Genomic DNA, 21,261 nt, shown 5'->3' on the forward strand with positions numbered 1-21,261 from the left:
CCCTGCGTCGTGCCAGCCTCATCCCCTCTAGACTGTAATCTCCTTGTGAGCAAGGACTGCGTCTGTTTATTGCTATATTGTACTCTCCCAAGCGCCTAGTGCTCTGCACATAGTAAACTCTCAATAAATGTGATTGACTGACTGACCAACTAAAATAATAATAGTAATGGTGGCATTTGTTAAGCGCTTACTATGTACCAAGCACCGTTCTAAGCACTGGGGTAGATATAAGGTAATCAGGTTGTCCCACGTGGGGCTCACAGTCTTCATCCCCATTTTACAGATGAGTTAACTGAGGCCCAGAGAAGGGACACAACTGACATATGGTGGAGATGGGATTAGAACCCACGACCTCTGACTCCCAAACCCAGGCTCTTTCCACTGAGCCGCTGATTGACACCCTCCCTCGGCTTTTTCCCTTCAAAGGCAGGAACAGATTCTTAAAGTTAGGAGTCCAAATGGAAGTATTCACCCCAGCCCCACCCCCACCTGGCCCAGCCCCCATTCGGTTTCAGGTGAGTCCTCACTGCTTCTTAACTTGTGACAACAGTTATTTCTTGCTGGGTACCCGCGAGCAGTGGGTATAATAATGACAATAACTGTGGTATTGGTTAAATGCTCGTACTATGTGCCAGGCACTGTACTGAGCACCGGAGTGGATACAAGCAATTGGGTTGGACAGTCCCTGTCCCTCATGGCTTCGCAAGTCTAAATCTCCATCTTACAACTGAGATAACTGAGGCACAGACAAGTAAAATGACTTGCTCCAGTCACACAGCAGTCAAGTGGCAGAACCCAGGTCCTTCTGACTACCAGGTAATAATTTCTATCCATTAGGCCGGGCTGCTTCTCAATCTAAATCCATCAGGATCCCAGGTATTAAAGGTCTCATCTAGAGATCTGGGTAAAGCGCGAGGAAATCTATTAACCTCAGAGCCCACAGACTCCAGTCCCCCATACAGAGTGTGTTTCTCTGCCCTCCTTCATCCTACTCCTTTCCCGCATGTCCCGTGAGGGCCAAGGAGTGTGTCCAATCTGTTTCCACCCCTGCGCTTAGTATAGTGCCTGGCACATAATAAGTGCTTAGCAAATACCACATTCATTAATTATGCTTCCCTGAGGGCAGTGACCATGTCTTCTATTTTTATTTTATGCTAACAAGCACCCAGAAAAGCATCCTGCACAGGGTAGGTGTCCAGTACAGCACTCCACACTCACTAGGCCCTCAGCACAAGTGTTCTGTCCATAGAAGATGCTCGATAAATACTACTCAGTGAAAATGGCCAACCAAAGCCCCTAACTTTTTTTTAAGATAATCACTAAAGAGTCATCAGGTTGTCAGGTTGTCACCTTTTCTGTGGGTCGATGACGCTGAGGCTTTGGACACCTTGGCTAGGCAGGAGTCTCTTTGTAGTGGCCCTCCCTTCTTTTGCATACTTCTGACCCACTGGTTGAGTGAAGGAAAAGTTAGTCCTGGCCACATTTCCTGCTCGCCTGCCTCTGTGCTGGAATGCAACTGCAGACGCTCCTGATTGCTTCTTGACCCGGCTCCTACCTCCGCTGGGGAAATGTGCCTTGCGTTTCCATGGTGAACATCTGGGCGGTCCTCTGAGGTCCTGGAGATTCTGCTTTGTTTTCCCTCCACCCTGAAACAGTGGGCGAGTAACTGCAGGGATTCCTGACTCTGGTTTTATCTGCAGTCAGCGATGCCTGTATAGACAATTCCCTCCCTCCTTTCCCCAGAAGCATTGGCCTTTGGTAGGAGACAGCTCTTTGAGCCTCCAGACCTGCAAGCAAACTGGGAAAAGCCTGTGTGTGTGTGTGTGTGTGTTTGTCCTTCATGCTCCAGGGCTTCACCAGTTCCAGTGAAATTCACCCTTGTGTAAGCTCGTTATGGGCAGGGAATGTGTCTGCTATTTCTGTTGCACTGCACTCTCCCAAGTATTTAATATACAGTGCTCTGCCAACAGTACCCACTCAAGAAATACCATTGACTGACTGAGTTTATATGTGGCTGAAAAGCCCCAAGGGATGTATACGCCCAACTGAAGTGTGCAGCTTCATTTCAAAACAGAAGTAGTCCCCTAGTACATAGAATCCTATCTGCAGGTCGTCGATCTTTTAATTTCAGAAGGCCTCCTACCCAGCGTGCTCAGAGCCAAGCTTGTGATGGAAGAATTAAAGAGTGAACTCGGAGAGACTGAGCCCCTGGTGAAACAGTTTCACAATTCAGAAGTGAAGCAGAACAGACTGTCCTGCAGTCTGGCAAATAGGGGCTGCGGCCTGGAGTTCATGCTCTTGGTCTGCGTGTGCTAAGAGAAAGGGAGGAGAAGCCAGGGAAAGGAGTCGCAGTGAAAGAAAAGAGAGAGAGAGAGAGAAGACAGAGGACAGTGCGAGGAGAGAAAATAGAAGCAGAGTGGAGAGTGGAGGGGGAGAGAGAAGGGAAGGAAAAGAGAAAGCGAGAGATGGGGGAGTGGAAGGAAGGAGAGGAAGATCCCGATGATTTCAGGATGCCACTCTACCTCCTAAGGAGGTGCTTATCTGAGGGCATTTGGCATATGAGAATTCACACATCCAAAGGGCGCAAAGGTAGCAGGATTAAACTAAGGGAAATTAGGCAGGGACCGATAAGAAATTGAATGGAGGGCATTCTGCCTCTCCATTTGAAATTTTCCCAGTGGACTCTGTGTTGGTAGTTTTTACATTATTATTATATGATATTATAAAAATTTATATGATAGAATATAATACTACTGGTAGTATTTGTTGTTAATATCTTCCAAACACTGTGCTTAGTACTAAGCACTGGGGCAGATACAAGATAATCAGGTGGGACACAGTCCCTGTCCCGCGTGCGTCACATACTCTAAAGAGGAGAGAGAACAGGTATTTAATCCCCATTTGACAGATGAGAAAACTGTGACACAGAGAAATTAAGTGATTTGCCCAAGGTCAGGTCAAGCATCAGGTCCTCTGATTCCCAGGTCAAGTCGGATAAAATGTCCCTAGGTAATTTTAGGGCCTTGGCAAAAGTTGTCACTACCCTACTGAAGCTTTCTAGAGAGGCCTAGAACCAACCCAGGTTTCATTTTCCCCTTTCTCCCTGCTGATTCCAAAGCACATCCCTTCTCCCTCATTTTAAAGTGTGGCCAGTGGACCACTGTTCCTCAATCAGTGCAGCCTAGTGGAAAGAACCCAGGTCTGTGAGTCAGATTAGGTCTAATCCTGGCTCCTCCACATACCTGCTGTGTGACCTTGGGCAAGTCACTTAACTTCTCTGTGCCTCACTTCCTTCATCTGCAAAATGAGTATTCAATACCTGTTCTCCCTCCTACTTAGACTGTGAGCCCTATAAACCTGATCATCTTGTATTTACTCCAGCACTTAGTACAGTGCTCTTCACATAGAAGTGCTCAATAAATATGATTGATAATAATAACAATGATATTGTTAAGCCCTTACTATGTGCCAAGCACTGTTCTAAGCCCTGGGGGAGATACATGGGAATCAGGTTGTCCTACATAGTAATCAGGTTGTCCCACGTGGGGCTCACAGTCTTAATCACCATTTTGCAGATAAAGTAACTGAGGCACAGAGAAGTTAAGCGACTGGCCCAAAGTCACTCAGCTGATAAGTGGTAGAGTCGGGATTAGAACCCACGACCTCTGACTCCCAACCCCAGGCTCTTTCCATTACAACCACACTGCTTCTTCTCTACTGTTTCTCTACTACTAATATTATTATTATAATTATCATTATCATTCTGACTATCAGACAGAGGCTTCTTGGTACTCATCCCAGGGCAGAGCTCTTATCCCTAGAAGAGTAGCCTTGCCTGGTGGACAGAGCATGGGCCTGAGAGTCAGAAGGACCCGGGTTCTAATCCGGACTCTGCCACTTGGTCTGCTGCATGGCCTTGGGCCAGTCGCTTAACTTCTCTGTGCTGTCTGTGAGGGGCTGTCCGAGGAGGCAGCTCCAAGGACGTGGATAGGGAGACCCTCCTGAGAGCAGGGAGGGTTCTCTTGTGCCTCCGGGCTGCCAGTTCGTCCCAGCCAGTGAGTGGACACAGCTGGTGCAAGAGTACAAGGCTCCGGAACTATGCATTGATTCAAGGACCCAACTGTGGTGGTAAGATGGTGTGCCATTTTCCCATACACCCCAGACTTTCCTCGGATCACCCTGGGACCGATCTCTGCCTGCTAGGGTTGCCTAAACTCGCTTTTCTCTCTTCCAGTTGGCCCCTTGCTGCCCCCTCCCAATCCCCAGTGCTCCAGAGGCCCCCACCCCCCGGCCCAACCAGCCTTCCCTTCGGTTCCTTCCACCAGACTCAGGTTCCTAGTCGCTGCCTACCAGTGCCTGTCCTTAAAGATCATTCAGAAGCTCCCAGGAACCCTTTCTCCTCCTCCTCCTCCTCCTCCTCCTTCTCCTCCTCCTCCTCTGGCCTCCGTGTCTCAGGCCTTCCTTGCCTGGATGATTGCCAATATTTCTGGGCCCTGTTTGTGCAAGACGACAATGGCTGCCCTCTCCGTGAACAAATTCCGAGAACACTCACGGCAGATCCGTGCATGAATTTTCCTGGAAGAGCCCCGCTCGCGGCACCGTAATGATGCTGAAGGATATGAATGGTTACAACGCTTGGCTTGGGAAAACACATATTAAGGGTGACATACCTTTTTAATGGCCGCTCCAGCTGAGGCCTTTGGCTGAAGCTTCACTGGGGCAAGAGAAACGTTTACCTGAGAGAATTGATCCTAACTCGTTGAAAACCCAATGTGAAACAGAGCATTTCTATCCACTTATCTTCGAAGCCTGAAAGCAGAGATCTCGAGTCCAGGGACACACACACACACACACACACACACACACACACACGGAGTCAATCTTATTATTGAGCTCTGACTGTGTGCACGGTACTGAACTAAGTGTTTGGGAGAGTACACTGCAATAGAATTGGCAGATACATTCCTTGCCAACCATGAGCCCACAGTTTAGAGGGGGAGACAGACATTAATATAAATAAATTATGGATATGTACATAAGAGCTGTGGGGCTGAGGGAGGGCTGAATAAAGGGGAGCAAAGGAGGGTGACACAGAAGGGAGTGGGAAAAGAGGAAACGAGGTCGGGGAAGGCCTCTTGGGGGGAGATGTGCCTTCAATAAAGCTTTGAAGTGGGGGAGAGTCATGTGGAGGATATGGGGAGGAAGAGTGTTGGAGGCCAGAGGCAGCATGTGGGCAAGAGGTCTGTGGAGAGATAGATGAGATCAAAGTACTGTGAGTAGGTTGACATTAGAAGAGCCAAGAGTACAGGCTGATTTGTAATAGGAGAGAGGCAAGGTGAGGTAGGAGGGGAGGAGATGATTGAATACTTTAAAGAAGACACTGGAGACAATCCAGAATTGTTTTGGGAGTTCTCCAAAGGTGACTGGAAACTGGAGGTGTTGGAATATTGCTGCCCCTTGCTTCCCATGGAGTCTCTGCTGGAGGAGAAAGGGGGGTAATGTTGGTGTTGGGTGGGGGCAGGGGGAAGAGGACAAGGAAATGGGTCCTGGCAGAAGTATGAACAATTGGATCTTCCTTCTTCCCTCCCCCGACCTCAGGGTCCAGGCACCTGCACCCACCGAGTGAGCCTTTAAACCAGTATGAACTCCTCCCTGCCCTAGCCTTGCAGAAGTGCTCCCTTGAGATGGTTTCCCCAGCTCGTAGCTCAACGCATGGCTGTCAGTGCTAGGAGCCAGCAAGGCCCTGGGAAAAAGGCTCAGAGCTGGGAGTCAGGTGACCCTGGCCTGCTATGGGACCCTGGGCTAGTCATTTGTTCTCTCTGGGCCCTGGCTTCACCATCTAAAAATGGGGACATAAAAATAATAAAATAATAATAATAGTTTAGTATTTACTATGTGCCAAGGACTGAATTAAGCACTGGGGTAGATCAGGTTGGACAGAGTCCCTATCCCATATGGGGCTCACAGTCCAAGTCAGAGGGATTAGAAGTAGCAACTCTATTATTTACCTGCTGCCTGACTTCACTTTTCGATGCCACACTCCTTTCGTCTGTGAAACGGGGATTCAATATCTGTCCTCCCTCCTACTGTTCTCCCCATGAGAGACTTGATTATCTTGTATTTACCCCCAGCACTTAGTACAGTGCTTCGACTAGAGTAAGTGCTTAACAAATACCGAAATTACTATTATTAAAATTTAATCCCCTTTTTACAGATGAGGAAACCGAGACTCAGAGAAGTGAAGCGAGTTGCCCAAGGTCACACAGCAGACAAGTGACAGAGCTGGGTTTAGAAACCAGCTCTTCTGACTCCCGGGCTCATGTTTTCTCCACTAGGCCACAGCGGATATCTGTTATGGATAGCTGATATTAGGCAGAGACTGCCTAATCTGATTATCTTGTATTTACCCCAGCACTTAGCCCAGAGCTTGGTACTTTGAAAGCATTCATAAATACCATAATAAGTACGATAATATCATACCACCATTAGTTGATGCCTCAACTCCCCCCAGATCACGTTTCCCCAGCTCATAGTCTTCACTACTCCTAAAATCATATAACTCTCTCCCACCATCAACTTTTCCACTCCCTCCCACTGTGGCTGTGAGCTCCATGTCTTACAGGGACTGTGTCCAACCTGATTTATCGGGTAACCCTCTCAGTGCTTAGTGCAGTGCTTGCCACATAAACAAATGCCACCATCATCATCATCATCATTATCATCATTTTCCACCTCCAACACTTTGCTCAAATCATTCCCCCAGACTGAAACTTCTATCTAAATCCGTCAGACTCCAGGCCTCCCCATCCTCAGAACTCTCTAAAATTCTTTGACTCATCGTACCTATATCTCATCTATCTCGCCACTGACCACTTGCCGTCACCCCTGTCTCTGGTCTGGCACGCCCTCTCTTTTCATAGCCAAAAGACAATTGCTCTCCCTACCTTCAAAACTTTATTGAAGGCACATTTCCTCCAAGAGGCCTTCCCTGACTAAACCTTCATTCCCTTTTTTCCCATTCTCTTCTGTGTCTCCCTGATTTGCTCCCTTTATTTATCTCCCCAGCCCCACAGCACTTAAGTACACATCCATAATTTATTTATTCATATTATTGTTTGTCTCCCCATCTAGGCTGCAAGCTCACTGTGGGCAGGAAATGTGTCTGCATATTCTTGTGTTGTACACCTCCAAGCTCTTAATACAGAGCCCTGAACACAGAAAGTGCTCATATGAATATGATTGAATGACTGTGTCCTCTAGGGAGTCTCCCCTGATTAATTCCTAATATCCCAAGTCGGATCAACCCAAAAACCACCTTTAGGACTTAGGTATTTTTAACACCCTCAGCACTTTGGCCCTTATTTAATTGTTCATTCAATAATTGATTCTGATTTATTTTGATATTGCATCCTGGCTTAATCATTCTATTCGTTCTCCTCCCAATCAGTTCTCCTTCCTCCAGTTTGTAAATATATGCTGACATCTGTTATATCTGTCTCCCCATTAGATCGGAGTGTCCTGTGGGTAGGGAATGTGTTTTGTTTCTTTGTGCTTTCAGAAATGCTTAGCACAGTGTATTGTGTTCAGTAAATCAATCAATCAAGAGTTTTTACTGGCTGGCTGAGGGCAGAGCACCGTACTAAGCACTTGGGAGGACACAATTCCTGCCCTCAAGGAGGTGGCGATCTAATGACGGAGACAGAGATTTGAATAAATTCTAGGAAGGAGGAAATCATATATGTAAGTGAAATGATGAGGGGAGGAAATAGCCAAGTACTTAGATGCCATGGAAGTACCCAAGTGGAAGTTGAGGGAAAATAGGTGGAGAGATGAGGGATTAATCAGGGAAGACCACCTAGTGGAGATGTGATTTCAGAAGGGTCTGTTGATGTGAAAGGTGGGGCGAGCTTCCCACAGAAGAGAGAGTGGTGCGAGAGAGAGGAGAGTGATGCACAGTGAGTAGGTCAGCTGGAGAGGAACGAAGCATGCGACCTGGGTGAAGTGGGAAGGGAGAGAGAATAAGTAATGGGCAGAGAGCTGATATTAACTGCCGATAAGCTGATGTTCAGGAGTTTCTGCTTGCTTCAGAGGACTCCTCCTCCTCTTCCTCCTCCTCTTCTGGGGACGAGCAGTAAAAGGGGTCAGGGCTGTAGCCTCCAGGCCTACCCCAAACTTGCTCCAGCTGGGTCCCCTTCTTTCTCACCAAGGAAGACCTCTGGGCAGACTGGGCAAGAAGTGGGAGCCCTCGTTCCCCTCACCCCTATCACGACCAGCTGCTGACCACCTGGCTCAAGGTTTAGGGGGAATTGGGCCGGGCCCGGCCCAGCAGAGAGTGACCCGTGGAGGAGTGTTTGCTGACTTCAGCCGGAAACTTGGGTGAAAGGTCTGGAGCCCGGCACCGTACTCCCGCTCCCGATCTTGGGCTAAGGAGATTTCTGCCTCCTCCGTGGAGCTCCCCACGGGGTGGTCTCTGCTCCTCACGGGGCCTTGGAGTTGGTCAGGATGTGAGTGTGTATGTCCGTGAGTGTGCATGGGTGTGACTGCGCGGGTGCCTGCGCGTGTCTCTGTACATAATAATAATAACAACAGTAAGAACTGTTATGGTATCTGTTGAGCGCCTACTACGTGCCGAGCCCCGTTCTAAGCCCTGGGTTAGATAGAAGGTGATGAGGTTGTCCCACGTGGGGCTCACGGTCTTAACCCCCACTTTACAGATGAGGCAACCGAGGCGCGGAGCGGCTAAGCGGCTCGCCCAAGGGCACCCAGCGGACGAGTGGCGGAGCCTGGATTGGAACCCACGTCCTCCGACTCCCAAGCCCGTGCTCTTGCCACTAAGCCAAACGGCTGGGCCTGAGTGTATCTGTGCCCCTGCCCTGCCCCCGCCCTTTCCCCTCCCCCTCCTCTCCTCCCTGCCCTCCCTCCTCCGGCCCCCTCCCCCCCCCCCCTCCGCGGACCCTCAGCCATTCAGCCTCACAAAACCCCTCGGCGCCCCCTTTTGTCCCGGAGAGGGCTCGAGACCCCATCATTAGCCCTGATTACCCTGAGCAGCCTGACAGCCTCCCAGCCCGCTTCCCAGGCTTCCCATTCACCGCCGCCCGGGCCTGCCCCGCCGCACAAAGAAGCGGAAATGTTCCCCCTCCCCAGCCTCCCCCCCACCCCCGGACCCTCCAGCCTCCTCCCCCAGACCCCCTCCCCAACCAGCCCTGAATGGGGCAGAGACTGTTTCTCTCCTCCGCCCTCCCCATTCACGTCCTCTTTGGATACAATCTTCTTTCCCCTTTGTTGAAAGTGGAGAGAGAGCGGGGAGGTCAAGGCAGACTTTGACCGGGCTCTTCCCCTGTCATTTGTTTAATGTAAATAAAGGGAGGGGGGCGTGGGGGGGGGGGGCTCCCCGCTGCCGGCCCGGATTTTGCTAATCGGGGGAGGGGAAGCCCTTGGGGTGTGAAGGAAGAGGGAATGGGCCCGGCGGGGGAAGCCGGACCCCGCGGCAGCGGGGAGCGGGATGGAGAGCCGCCGCCTCCGGGAATCCCCGCTTCCCAGGGTCCCGTGTTCGAGGCTCCCGAAAAGGCGGAAAAGAAGCCGCTCCCCGGGAAGGAGGGAGGAGGGAGGAGGGAGGAGGTCCAGCTAGTAGCCCCGACAGCTAACGGAGGGTTTAGCCTAGCCCTCGGCCAGGATCGGGGGTGGGCCCCCCTTCTCCCGGGGAGATGCGGCCTAATCGCGGGGTTGGGATTAACAAGTAGCGCCTTAATGGGTTCTGAGGGAGTGGAGACAGCTCTCTGGCTCTCCGCTTCACGTAGACTCCGGGCTGCCTCTTTTCCTTTAAAAACGGCCGATTTGTTGCGAGAGAGGTGACGCTAGGAAATGGGATTGATCGGGAATGATCGCTTCGAAAGAGCTCCATCGGGAGACCCAGAGTCGGGGGCACTTTACGGAGCGAATGTTTACGCCACTTTACAGGAAAGAAAGACTTCCCTCCCGGCACGGATTTCCCCCCGCTTTCCCCCCTTCCGCTTTATTTTTCAGGGCATTGAAAATGCTTCCAACGCCTCGCAACCTTTCTCTCATCGCCTACCGGAACCTTTCTGCTTCTTCTGGCAAAAACAGTGCTTTGCGCATAGTAAGCGCTTAACAAATGCCATCATTATTATTGCGCTTCTGGGTGTCTTTAAAGGGCTCCGGGATTCCTCCGGGATCCGTTGGGTGCCTTGCCCCGCAGCCGGGCGGGGAAGCCCCGGGAAGCCAGGGGCCTGGGCTCAGAGACGAGAGGTCCCCGCGGAGTCCTCCGGGTGTGGATCCGGGGGTCTTAGAGACCCTGGAAATCCCTAGGATACCTCGTTCAAGTGCGACACGAGCAGCATTTCGAGAAATCCCCGAAATCCGAGGGGAAGGTTCCGGCGCAATTGTTTAGAGAAAGGAAATAACGGCCATCTAAAACGAAGACAACACAACATCGTTTGCTTAGGGAATTTACCCACCAAAACCACCCTTTCGTCCTCCTCGCCCTCCCCTCTTATTCCCAGCTCCCTTTCTCCCCACGCACATATGGATTCAGTGGATTCAGGAGGAGATGTGTGGCTTCGGATCCCACCTCCTTTCCATCCACGGTTTTCAGTCGCGTCCGAAGCGGAAAGGACAGAAAACTCCATCGCAGCATTCTGCCATTTCCTTTCTGTCCTCCGCCCGTGCACTGAGAAAATTCCCGCTTGCTTGTTTCATAACACTTCTCCCGAAGCAAGCCGGCAATCTGCTTAGGTAGAAGGCATCTTCTGAGGACAGAGGAGCAAATGAAATGAGGTCCGCAGACAAAAAAAGCACAGCTCAAGTGATTTAAAGATCAATGTCAAATGGTATAATATGCAATCCTTTTGGCTGGGAAAAGCTTAGCTGCTCTTGGGTCTGCGCTCGGTCTCTTTAGAGCAGCGAGCTGGGGCTGGTTTTCGTTTGGGTGTGCTGAGAAAGGCAGAGATAAGGATTTTCGGCTGAGGGTGCTGACAGCCAGCTACCCAACGTGATGAGGCTCTCAAGATCCTCCCTCCTGTGTTTGCATTGCCTTGAAATTCGAGGGTGACCCTCGCACCCCCGGGGCCCAACAAGGAATTCGATCGGTCGAATTTGTCTCCGGACTGTTAGCTCCCGGTGGGCAGGAGACGTGCCTACCAACTCGGTTACAGGGTACTCTCCTAAGCGCTTAGCGCAGTGCTCTGCCCACAGTAAGCGCTCGATAAATTCCAAGGTCTCCTACTCCTATTTCTCCCCGTCGACCGAGCCCACGAAGGCGAACCCCCGGGCGTTTGTCCTTCCCGGAGCCTCTCAAAACCCTTCCTTCAAAGCTTCGTCTATTTTACCTCCCCATTCCCGCGTCACTTTACCTTTTCCCTCCCGGGCCCAGCGTGTCCGGATGGAGGATGGAGGCCGAGCCGGGAAGAGGTACCGACTTGAACTAAGGAAAACGAAAACAGAGTCCTTTCTCCCTCCCCGCCTTGTTTATTCCCTCACACTAGGTTGGTAAGCCGCGCCCGCGTGGGCGGGATGCGCTGGGGAGTTTTTCTGTATTTCGCGAAATTAACCAGGGTCCTAAAACTCACTCCCAGGCAGTGAAGGGAGGAGAGGAAGGAGAGAGTTTTTTTTTGTTTGTTTGTTTCTGTTTTTCCCCCTTAAGGAAACACACATCTTCCCCTCCCCTAGGAGGAAACCCTTTGTTTCCGTGGATCCGGAATGGATCTCCTACCCCGAGCGAGTCGCAGAGGTAGCACAGAAGCCTCTTCCTGGCAGTTAGAGCGGCAAACCCCGACCCTCCGCTTCGAGCGACTGAGCTGCGCCTCCCACTTGAAGAATTTGCAAACAGATCCCCTAGCTAAGAAAGGTTGCTCACCAGGTTATTTTATTGTTTTCGCTTCTCCATACAGAACTGGTCCTGCACTAATCAGCGCAAATGCTTTACAGATAAGTCACCTGTGCACATAGAAACAACAAGCCAAAAAAAAAAAAAGGAAAGTAGAAAACTCTACCGTGGTCATCCCTTAAATAAGTAAATAAACATCATATATATGTTAAAAAAAACAAAAGCAAAAAAATCGAACAGCGTCTTTTCCACATGAAATACCCACGAGAGATACAGGGCAGGCGCTCAGACGTGTTTGCAAGTTGGCATTGGCGATCTGGAGGCAAAATCCTTTTCTTTTTTTTTTTTAGGGGATGTGACCAAGGCGCGGGACCTGGTTCTCCCGGTTCTGGAACGGAGCGACCGCCGGGCTTCGGTGGAACGGGATCTCCCACCCGGGCTGTTGCAAGTGGCAGCCGGGACTGGCACCGGGCGGGGGTATAAAGCAACCGAGGCCTCGTTTCGACGCAGGCGGACGGCAGGCACTGGGTTTTCTTGGAATCTCCTTCCCTTTTCCCCTCTTGTGATTTGCTCTTTTCTTCAAAGGTGACTCGATCTCTGCGCTCGCCATTGTGTGTGGGGGGTGGGGGGTGGGGACGGGGGACACGGGAGGGTGACGGGGGCCGGCTCAGATGTCACACTCGCTGTCGCTGGATGTGATGGAAATGGCCGAGGTGGCGGCTTTGCTGGCGAGGCTGGCCGCGGGGCTGGCCGCGGGGCTGGTCGCGGGGCTGGCTGCGGGGCCCAGCGGCTCCCCGGCGATCTCCTCCTCGGCCGGCAGCGAACGCGCCGAGCCCTGAGACAGGACCTGCTGCTGGAGCCTGCGGGAAAGGCCCGATTCCCGCCCCCAAGAGGTCGCGGGGGTCAGGGGGGATGGGGCCCCGCGGCCCTTGGCCTCGTCCAACCACGCGCGGAGGTCAGCGCCGGCTCGCCCCGGGCACCGTCCGGTCCCGGAGTCCCGCACGCCCAGAGAAAGCCGGGGCGAGCCCTTAGGGCAGCGCGGGTGCGGAGAAAAAAATCCCCACTCCCCTTTCCCCTCTGCGGGACCGGAGGGAGGACGTGGCCCCCCGCCGCACCTCCCCACCCGGGCCGTTCTCTGCCTGCGGGACAACCCCCCGCACCAGCGGTAACCTCCCCCCCCCCCCCCCGCCAAATGACCCCTTCCCCGAGCCTTCGGGCCCGGGGCGGCGGGCCCGTTCCCACGGTCGCGGCCGGGGAGGGAGACCTGGAGGTCCGGAGGAAAAAGTGGCTCTGGGGCTTTGCCCCCGCAGGGACCCGGGACCCCTCCGTCCCAGGACCCCTCCATCCCACCGTCTCCCCGCCCCCCGCCCCGATTGAAGATCCGCTCTCTCCGGGGCGCGGACTTTGGACTTTCCCCGGCGGCGCTCGGAGGGTGAGAGGGCCCCTTCCTCCCCCGGCCCCCGCCCCCGCACCCCACCGCATTCCGTCCCCCTCCCCGTCTCCGGCCCCCTCCCCATGTCCCACCCACCTGTTTTTGGCGGCCGCGGCCCTGTCTCTCTGCCTGCGGTTTTTGAACCAGTTGCCCACTTGCGTGGGGGTCAGTCCCGTGGCCTGCGCCAGTTCTCTCTTTTTGCTGGGGTTGGGGTAGGGGTCCTGCAGGTACCACTCCCGCAGCAAGTGCCGCGTGCGCTCCTTGAAGCAGTGCGTCTTCTGCTCGCCGTCCCAGATGGTGCGGGGCAGCGGGAACTTCTTCCGCACGCGGTACTTGTCCACGGGCCCCAGCGGCCGGCCCCGCAGCTTCTCGGCCTCCTGGTAGTGGGCCTCCAGCCACAGCGCCTGCAGCTTGGCGTGCGACTCCTTGGTGAACTTGTGGCTCTCCAGGATGTGGTAGAGCTCCCGGTAGTTGCCGCCGTGGAAGGCCACGATGGCCCGGGAGCGCAGCACCGACTCGTTCTTGTCGAGGGCCTCGCAGGCCGCGGGCGCCACGGGCAGCGACCAGAGGAAGCGGCCGAGCCGCTCCACGTCGCCGCTCTCCTCCAGGGTCTCGCAGACCCCGGCCACCTGCTGGGGGCTGAAGTTCAGGATGGGCAGCTGGAACATCGGGGCGCCGGGCCTCCTCTTCGGCCCCGCCGCCGGAGCCGAGAGAAGCGAGGCAGGCGAGGTCCGGATCCCGGAGGGAATCCCGGGGGTGGTGGGCGGAGGACCGGCGGGAGGCCCAGGGGGAGGACCGAGGGGACGAGGGCGCGGAGGCCGAGCGGGGCCCCCGGGCGCGGGACGGTCCGGTCACCCCGGGCCTCTCGGAGGCTTTCGCGGAGCCGCGGAGAGGGAGGCGGGCCGGGCCGGGCCGGGCCGAGAGGGGAGAGGGTTTGGCCCAGGCACCGGGATCAGCGGCCGCGGCGGCGCCCGGCTTGCGATTGGACTTGGCAACCCGGCCGCCCGGCTGCCATGGAGACCCCCCTGTCCATCACTGTCAGCCTCTGCCAATCCCGGTGGCGAAGAGCCGGTCCGCAGATTTCAGCACCTCCCCGAGCTCGACAGCGCCCGGCGCGCCCCGCTCCCCGCTTCGCCCGCCTCCCCGCCCTTCCATTCATTCGACCGGGGCCCCGTGCGGGGCGGGGGCCGGGGGCCGGGGGCCGGGGGCCGGGGGCCGGGGGCCGGGGGCCGGGGGCGGGGCCCGGACCGGGACCGGGCCTCGGCTGCCAGCTGCTCGCCCAGCCCGAACCCACCCCCTCCCCCCCCCGCCCCCGGAGAGACCCCGAACCGGACCCTCGGGACCCCCTGCCCGCAGCACCCTCGGGTCGGGCGAAGCCCGGACCCCGGGAGGACAAAGGAGGCCGAATAAACCCTCGAGATCCGTAGCAAACGAGGGGCAGATATCGCCACGGGACGCCCAGGGAGGCCCAAGGTGGCTCAGGGAGACCCAGGGAGGCCCAGAGGGACACGAGGCGGCTCAGGGAGACCCAGGGAGGCCCAGAGAGACCCAGGCAGGCTCAGAGGGGCCCAGAAGGACCCAGGGAGGCCACAGAGACCCAGGGAGGTCCAGAGAGACCCAAGCAGGCCCAGAGAGACCCAGAGAGGCCCTCGGAGGCCCAGAGCGGCCCACGAAGACCCAGGGCGGCCCTGACTCCAGTCCCTACATCAAGTCAGTGAACCCACCTAGCTGGACCAGGTGGGGAGAGGAGAATGGACCGTTAGGTGCCGTCCTGTGCCTATCTTTGCCTCCACTCGCTGCCAAAGCCCCCACTCGAACCCGAGACGGGAACGGTATAAACGGGGTGGATCCAAGTCAGCCGGACAAGGGGTCAGTTTCCTTTCCTCTTCCGCTAACCGACCTGACTCCTCTACCCGGCCAAGGTGGACGTTGTTAAGGCCCGTGCAAGGACGCCAACGGCCCCAGGTGTCAGTCTCTCAGACAGCCCATCAGCAGGGGGTAATGGTGACCCCTGGCCCCCTATTTCCCCAAAGCGGGGATACTATGGAAATTGCCTATGGTTAGGGTTTTAGCTCTTTCCTCCCCATACCCCCCGCCTCCACCCCTCCGCCCTCAGTTTCTTTTTGCGGTCGAATGGATTTGGACAAACGCCGAGAAGAACCACACCTAGAGTGAGAAGTCATTTGCAGGTCAGCACAACGGCCGATTTCAGAGATCTCAGTAAGAATAAAGCCGCCCGACCTTGCCGCCTCATGGGGAGTCATTTCTGAGCCGTGTCCCTTTTCTCCTCCCTCTCCCCGCGCCCCGCCTCCCCGAGGGCTCCCGCGACACCGAAAACAGAAAAAGGGTCTCCACACGCCCATGCGACAGAGAAAGCGGAATCAGTGTCTACACCGCAGAGTTGGGGGGGGGAACACAGCCCGGAGGGCTGGATTGAGGATTTGGGGCGGGGGGGTGAGCCTCTGATAGACCAAGGCCGCCTGATGGGAGAGGGGCTCGCAGCCTGTTGGGTGGAAGCAGAAATATTGATCTTCAACGATCCTCTCCTGACCCCCGTGGCCGCCGTTTTCTGGAATTCGTGCCCGGGAAAACCCTTTTAATGGGCATTTTGGCTTATTTATTCAGTTGGAACCACGAGGAGGCCAGGAAAAATCCACTGCTCCTTTCCTAAAATGAGCCTAGTTGTGAGGCTCCTTCCGCTCTTCCCGGTCGAAAGAACCGGACTGGGTCCTGGCCATCTTTTCTTTAGGATCAAGCACAATTCATCTTTTCCTTGTGCAGATTTGGTAAATCAGAAGGCAGATAGATAGCGCAGATGGTTGGAGGTGTCGGGTCACATTATGCTATGCCTCAGTACAGGGCTAAACTCATTCTGACGGAAAACCCTGATATTATTTTCACAGATCTACACAGTTCACTTGAAAAAAAAAAAACCCAGAAGCCATTGGCATCACTGACGTGAGGCTCCCAGCTAACGGGACGGAAAGGCCTTCAATATTGCTCATTTTCACAGAACCCTGGCAGGAGCGGGAGCCCATAACACAGACACGATCGCATCAAACCCCTGGGTTTAGGCGGAGTCAGTCAGCAAGAATTTTGCACCAAGGGGCTGGGTGGGCCCCGTAGGGATGATACAATTTGGGAGAGGTCAGGGAGAAAACGACCCCCTCTCTTCAAGCGGGGCGTCCCTAGGGAGCGGAATGGGGTAGAAGGGAAAGTTTGGCGGCAGCTAAGAGTGAGGATTCGCTCGGAGCGACTTTTCCTTCTCGTTCCCCCTCCGACCGCTCCAGCCGCAAAGGTGGATCAGGGAAGGGGGAAGAGCAGGAGGGCACAGTGGTTTCTGTGGCTGCCGACGCCTCTTCTTTCTCTGGCCCTCGGGACCGGCTTGCTGAGATCTTCCGAAGGCCCCAGAACCTCCCGGCCCCGAACGAGGACCTGGCCTGCTCTGAGACTTTTGACTTCAGTCCTGTCCGCCCGTGCAAGGGTTTCGTTGCTCCTGTTTCCCCCTTGTTCTTTGTTTGTTGGGTTCCGAGGGGCGACTGGTGCAGCCAGGCAGGCTAACGCTAGCAAACGGCATCCTGGAGATTGCAGAAGAGGGGAGGAACAGGGGGGCTAGAGAATTGGGGCGGGGGGGGGGAGGAGTGGAGAAGGGGAGAAGACGACGACTGGGGAAGAAGGGGGAGGGGGTCTGGAGAGAAAGGCCAGGTAAATTAAGAAGTAGAAGAAGGTAGATCTGTAGAAATCACGGGAAGGAGGATGGAGAAGAAGGGGGTCAACATCTCTAACTCAAGGGTCCCGGCTGCGGGGGGCTTGTCTCTCTGGACACTCCCAAGCCACGTGGCAGACTCCCTCCTTGCATCTTGGGGCCAAGGTCTCCTCGGGCAGTGGAAGAAGAGTGTAAGTAAGGGGTCGGCGGGAGGGTCCTGGGCTGCCTGGGAGGATTTCAGATTCCGGAATCACGACCCCATCCTCCTCCCGCCCTCCTTTCCAGGACCCATCCCTTTCTCTAACCTCCGGCCCTGGGGGGTTTCTCAGTTAATACCCCTCTTGGAGAATTGCGCCTAAAGAAGGGAAGGAGGGGCGAGAGGGGAAGGGAGAGAGGAGATGGAAGCCATCGCTGAGCGGCGGGAGTGCGGGCCTCCCTCTCCGCCCCCGGACAGTTCAGCTACAGTCCGGCTCCGGGAGTTAGTCATGAAGGGGAAGGGACGGACGGACGGATGGACGGACGGAGACTCCGCCTTTGATCGGTTGTCTGAAGGGGTCGGCTTCACCATTACTATTTTCTGCAAACGGCCGGTTCTTTGCAGCTCAACCGGACCCTCGGCCTGCGCCCTCCCAGACCAGCAGGGCCATGGCCGGCGGCGAGCACAGTGGCTCCGGCTAGCCAGAGGCCCGGGGCCGGGGAGGCTGGTGGCCTCGGCGCTTGGCAACTCTTCCCGGCCCCCGTGCCGAGCAGAAGGGGGTCGTGGGTCTGAAGGGAAACGCTCGGGGGTCCAGCGATAGCCCACCAATGTCTGTTCTGCGCTGTGGGGTAAGGAATCTCCCTCGGGAGAAAGAACTGCAAAAAGAAAATTGCTCCTACAGAAGAAATTGGGACCAGCTCTGCAGACCCCGTGTGTGTATGTGGGTGTGTCATTCGAAGTGTAGGGTTCCTCACTCAAGATTTCGTTCAGAAATCTTTAGCGTTTGATAGGAGTCAGGACTTTTCAAGAAGTGGGCCATTTCCGCTTCACTGCCCTCATGGGCAGATCCCCAGTGCTCTGCACATAGTAACCCCTCACTAAATACGATCGATGGATTAGTTGTGGCACGGAACCACCTGGGAGGGTAGCGGGTCAGCGAATCCTTGGGGACCCCGCGTCCCAAAGCACTGGGCTGCGAAGGCGACGGTCGGGCTCCTCCCCTTCTTTTCTTCCCTCTTCTCCCGACTCTCGACTGCGGCGGCCGCAGCTTTCCTTCCTCCTTGTCCGACCGTTGGCTGCGTGATCCGGAGAAACCCGGCGGCGACAAAGAAGGTTCTGGTCTGTCTGTTCCTCCCCCAGGAAACTGCGAATCTCGCAGTCCATCGCCCAGTTACTTGACTCCCACCCGACGGGGGTTTATTGCTCTTGGAATAAACGGGTCTCTCTGGAAAATTCCTAAAATGCCACGGGGGCGGGAACTCTGAGGTGCGGTTGGAACCCCTTTTGGACGGTGTGTGGGGGTGGGGGGAGTGGGGAGAGGCGTTTTGTATGTGGTTTCCGACCTTTTGTTCCCAGGAGGGTCCACAAACTGTCGCTTGGTCCCCAAACGCTGCCTTTTATTTTTCCACCCGGCTGGGAAATTCCTTTTTCCAAACACGGTCCCTCTCTCAGTGCTCTCCCTCCCAGCCACTCTCCCCCAACTCCACGCTTCCACAAAACCCACGCAAAATAATCTCTCCCAGCGGCCGACCCGGCTCGTACACAACGCGCCTTGGGGAGACGCTTAGTTTCTGGTGAGTTTTTCTGTGAAACTTAATTCCTTTCACGGGCTCGTCACATCGGCCTTGGCTGGGTTGGGTGACTGTCCCAACCCGATTCGTATTTGAAAGGGTGTCTCGAATTGATCCTTTCTCTTTTATCGAGCCAACATGCTCCATTTCAGCAAAGCGCAAACACACACGGACATGACTCTTCTTTGTATAGTTTTCCTGACGATCCATGTTCGGAAAATTCTATTCAAGAAATGCTTCAGGAGTTTTAAAAATCCCATCCCGTGTGAAGACTGAAGGCAAAAGATGAGATACTTATATATCCCTGAGGTATTTTTGTTTTTAGAGACACGGCAATCAGAATTTTGTTTTCTTTTCCTCTGCTTAGAGGGGGAATGAAGCTATTCCAGAGAGTTGGGGGGCGGGGAGGAGTGTGAAATTCTTCAAATGACACAAAGCCTGTTTTGGGGGGGTTAATCTGGGAAAGGGATACGTTCCATTTAAACGTTGCTGCGATTCCCCTTGCCGGTGCAGTCTTTCCAAATGTCAGCCGTGGTCAGCAACTCGGTGTGGGGTTTTCTTTTCCGTTCGTCTTGTGAGCGGGCCTCCCAGGGACAGTGGAAAGGGGTTCTACGTGTCCCCAAGTCGCAGCTCAGGGGATGCTCGGGGGACACCTCCTCCTCGCCCTACTCCAGAGGCGCTGTCAGTGTAGACCAGGCTCAGGAGCCCGAGGCTGCCCGGAGCAGCGAGCGGGAGGTCCGGCCCCGCGCAGCATTTCACACCCCAGTGATTGCGGGCGACGCATCCGCTGCCATTTCCGCACTTTCCACAAGACGTCTTCGATGAAAACCCGACAGAAATAAACCAAAAGAAGTGATCGGCGCTTTCTCCTAGTCCTTTTCTCTCCTCGTACTCTTTTCTTGTTATCATTTGGATTATTTTCCAGTGTGAAATCAACTTGAAAAATATCCGAAGAAAGTGAATGCAGAAAGCATTCAGAGGGATAAAAGCAAAGGAGATTCTGTTAAGAATCTCACCGAAATAAATGGATAGGAGATTTCTGCAAACATAGTAAAGCGCTCAATAAAAACGATTGATTGATAAATATTCTAATATGGAAAACCAGAGGCCTCAGCTTTGAATGAGCTAAGCCCGGAAACTACTAAAGAAAATCTTTCTCGACAAATGACACAAATAACCCTTTCCCAAGCAAAGGATCTCAAGCACCCCACAATATAGGAACAGCAGACCCGCCAAAATGCAACTAGCTCTGAAGTGGAGCAGGATAACGATTCCGACACTGAATCAGTAAATAACGCAACCGGTTCACTTGGTTTATTTTCCAAGAATCACATGGCGGCTCTTCTGTCTCCAGGTAGAGGAGTAACCCAGGAATTGTTGTTCCCGAGTCCACCCTACCTCCCCATCCTCCCACCCCTCTTTCTCTCTGTCTTCCTTCCTTAATTCTTTCTCTTGTTTTACATTTCCAGAGGCCTCCATAGCCTCATTTAGTAATCTGTTTTAGTATTTTATTGCTCTTGAAGTCAAGAACTTCGTTATGCACCCACCAAAACCCCTGTCCTGCAATTTCAATCTGTTTCATTTTGCTGGGTCCTGTTGGCTTGGGCAATAATTCAGTGGTCAGCATCCTCTTTCTGCAAAGCCCTCATAGACCTGAAGACAGCTATGAAGTATCCCTTAAATGTCTCTCCAGTAAAATAATCCTACGTCCTTTAACATTTTTCATAGGCCCTGCTTTCAATCCCATTAATCATCTTGGTTGCTTTTCTTTGGTCCTTCTCCAGTTCCATTTTAAGACACAGTACTGTAACTAGGGCAGCAGCGGCAGAAATGAGCACTGTGGAGACTGCAGCTAGTCATTCATTCAATCGTATTTACTGAGTGCAGAGCACTGTGCTAAGAGACACTGGGAACTGTGAGTGGAGAGACCAAATTAGGAGGGAGATGTAGGCCAAAATTGTCTGCCATCAGTTTAGGACCCCAGGATTCACCGCACTCACTCTCCCTGGAACTCTTCCCTACACACACAAACACACCCACACCCACCCCTCGCCCCCGCTAGTTAAGTTTCATGGCTGGGGAGGAGAAAGCACTTGTGTCAGCAATAACCACCCTTTTACTAGTGACATACAAATGAGGTGAAGGAGAAGCAGAGTGCAGCAGCATCAATATCCAGCAGCATCAATATCCCCCCTCCCAGAGGTTTTCCCCGGGCTCCAGCACCAACTTTTTTTTTTTAATGGTATTTGAGCCAGCCATTGTACTCAGCACTGGAGCAGATATAAGCTAATCAGGTTGGACACAGTCCCTGTCCCATATGGGGCCCCCCATTCTAGACTGTGAGCTCGTTGTTGGGTAGGGATTGTCTCTATCTGTTGCTGAATTGTACTTTCCAATCGCTCAGTACAGTGCTCTGCACACAGTAAGCGCTCAATAAATACGATTTTATGAATGAATGAACAGATGAGGTAACTGAGGCACAGAGAAGTGAAGTGACTTGCCCAAGGACACACA

General features: G+C 54.1%; 1 protein-coding gene across 1 annotated transcript; it reads right to left on the minus strand.

Annotated features, from left to right (window-relative positions):
• Positions 1 to 12,509: 12,509 nt before the first annotated feature.
• SIX6 (SIX homeobox 6) lies at positions 12,510 to 13,942 on the minus strand. Its single transcript, XM_029079388.1, has 2 exons — positions 13,371 to 13,942; positions 12,510 to 12,702 (listed from the first exon to the last, which is right to left on the minus strand). Exons 1-2 carry the CDS (start codon positions 13,940 to 13,942, stop codon positions 12,510 to 12,512), a joined length of 765 nt encoding a protein of 254 aa, XP_028935221.1.
• Between the last annotated feature and the right edge of the window lie 7,319 nt (positions 13,943 to 21,261).

The sequence above is a fragment of the Ornithorhynchus anatinus genome, chromosome 14 (assembly GCF_004115215.2).
Source record: "Ornithorhynchus anatinus isolate Pmale09 chromosome 14, mOrnAna1.pri.v4, whole genome shotgun sequence".
In the NCBI taxonomy this organism is placed as follows: Eukaryota; Metazoa; Chordata; class Mammalia; order Monotremata; family Ornithorhynchidae; genus Ornithorhynchus; species Ornithorhynchus anatinus.

What these genes read in the sequence shown, in the direction of transcription:
- SIX6 (XM_029079388.1), bottom strand. Translation starts at nt 13,942, where the DNA reads ATGTTCCAGCTGCCCATCCTGAACTTCAGCCCCCAGCAGGTGGCCGGG. An exon ending in GCCGCGGCCGCCAAAAACAG is followed by an intron (nt 12,703 to 13,370) that starts GTGGGTGGGACA and finishes CCTTTCCCGCAG; the next exon opens with GCTCCAGCAGCAGGTCCTGT.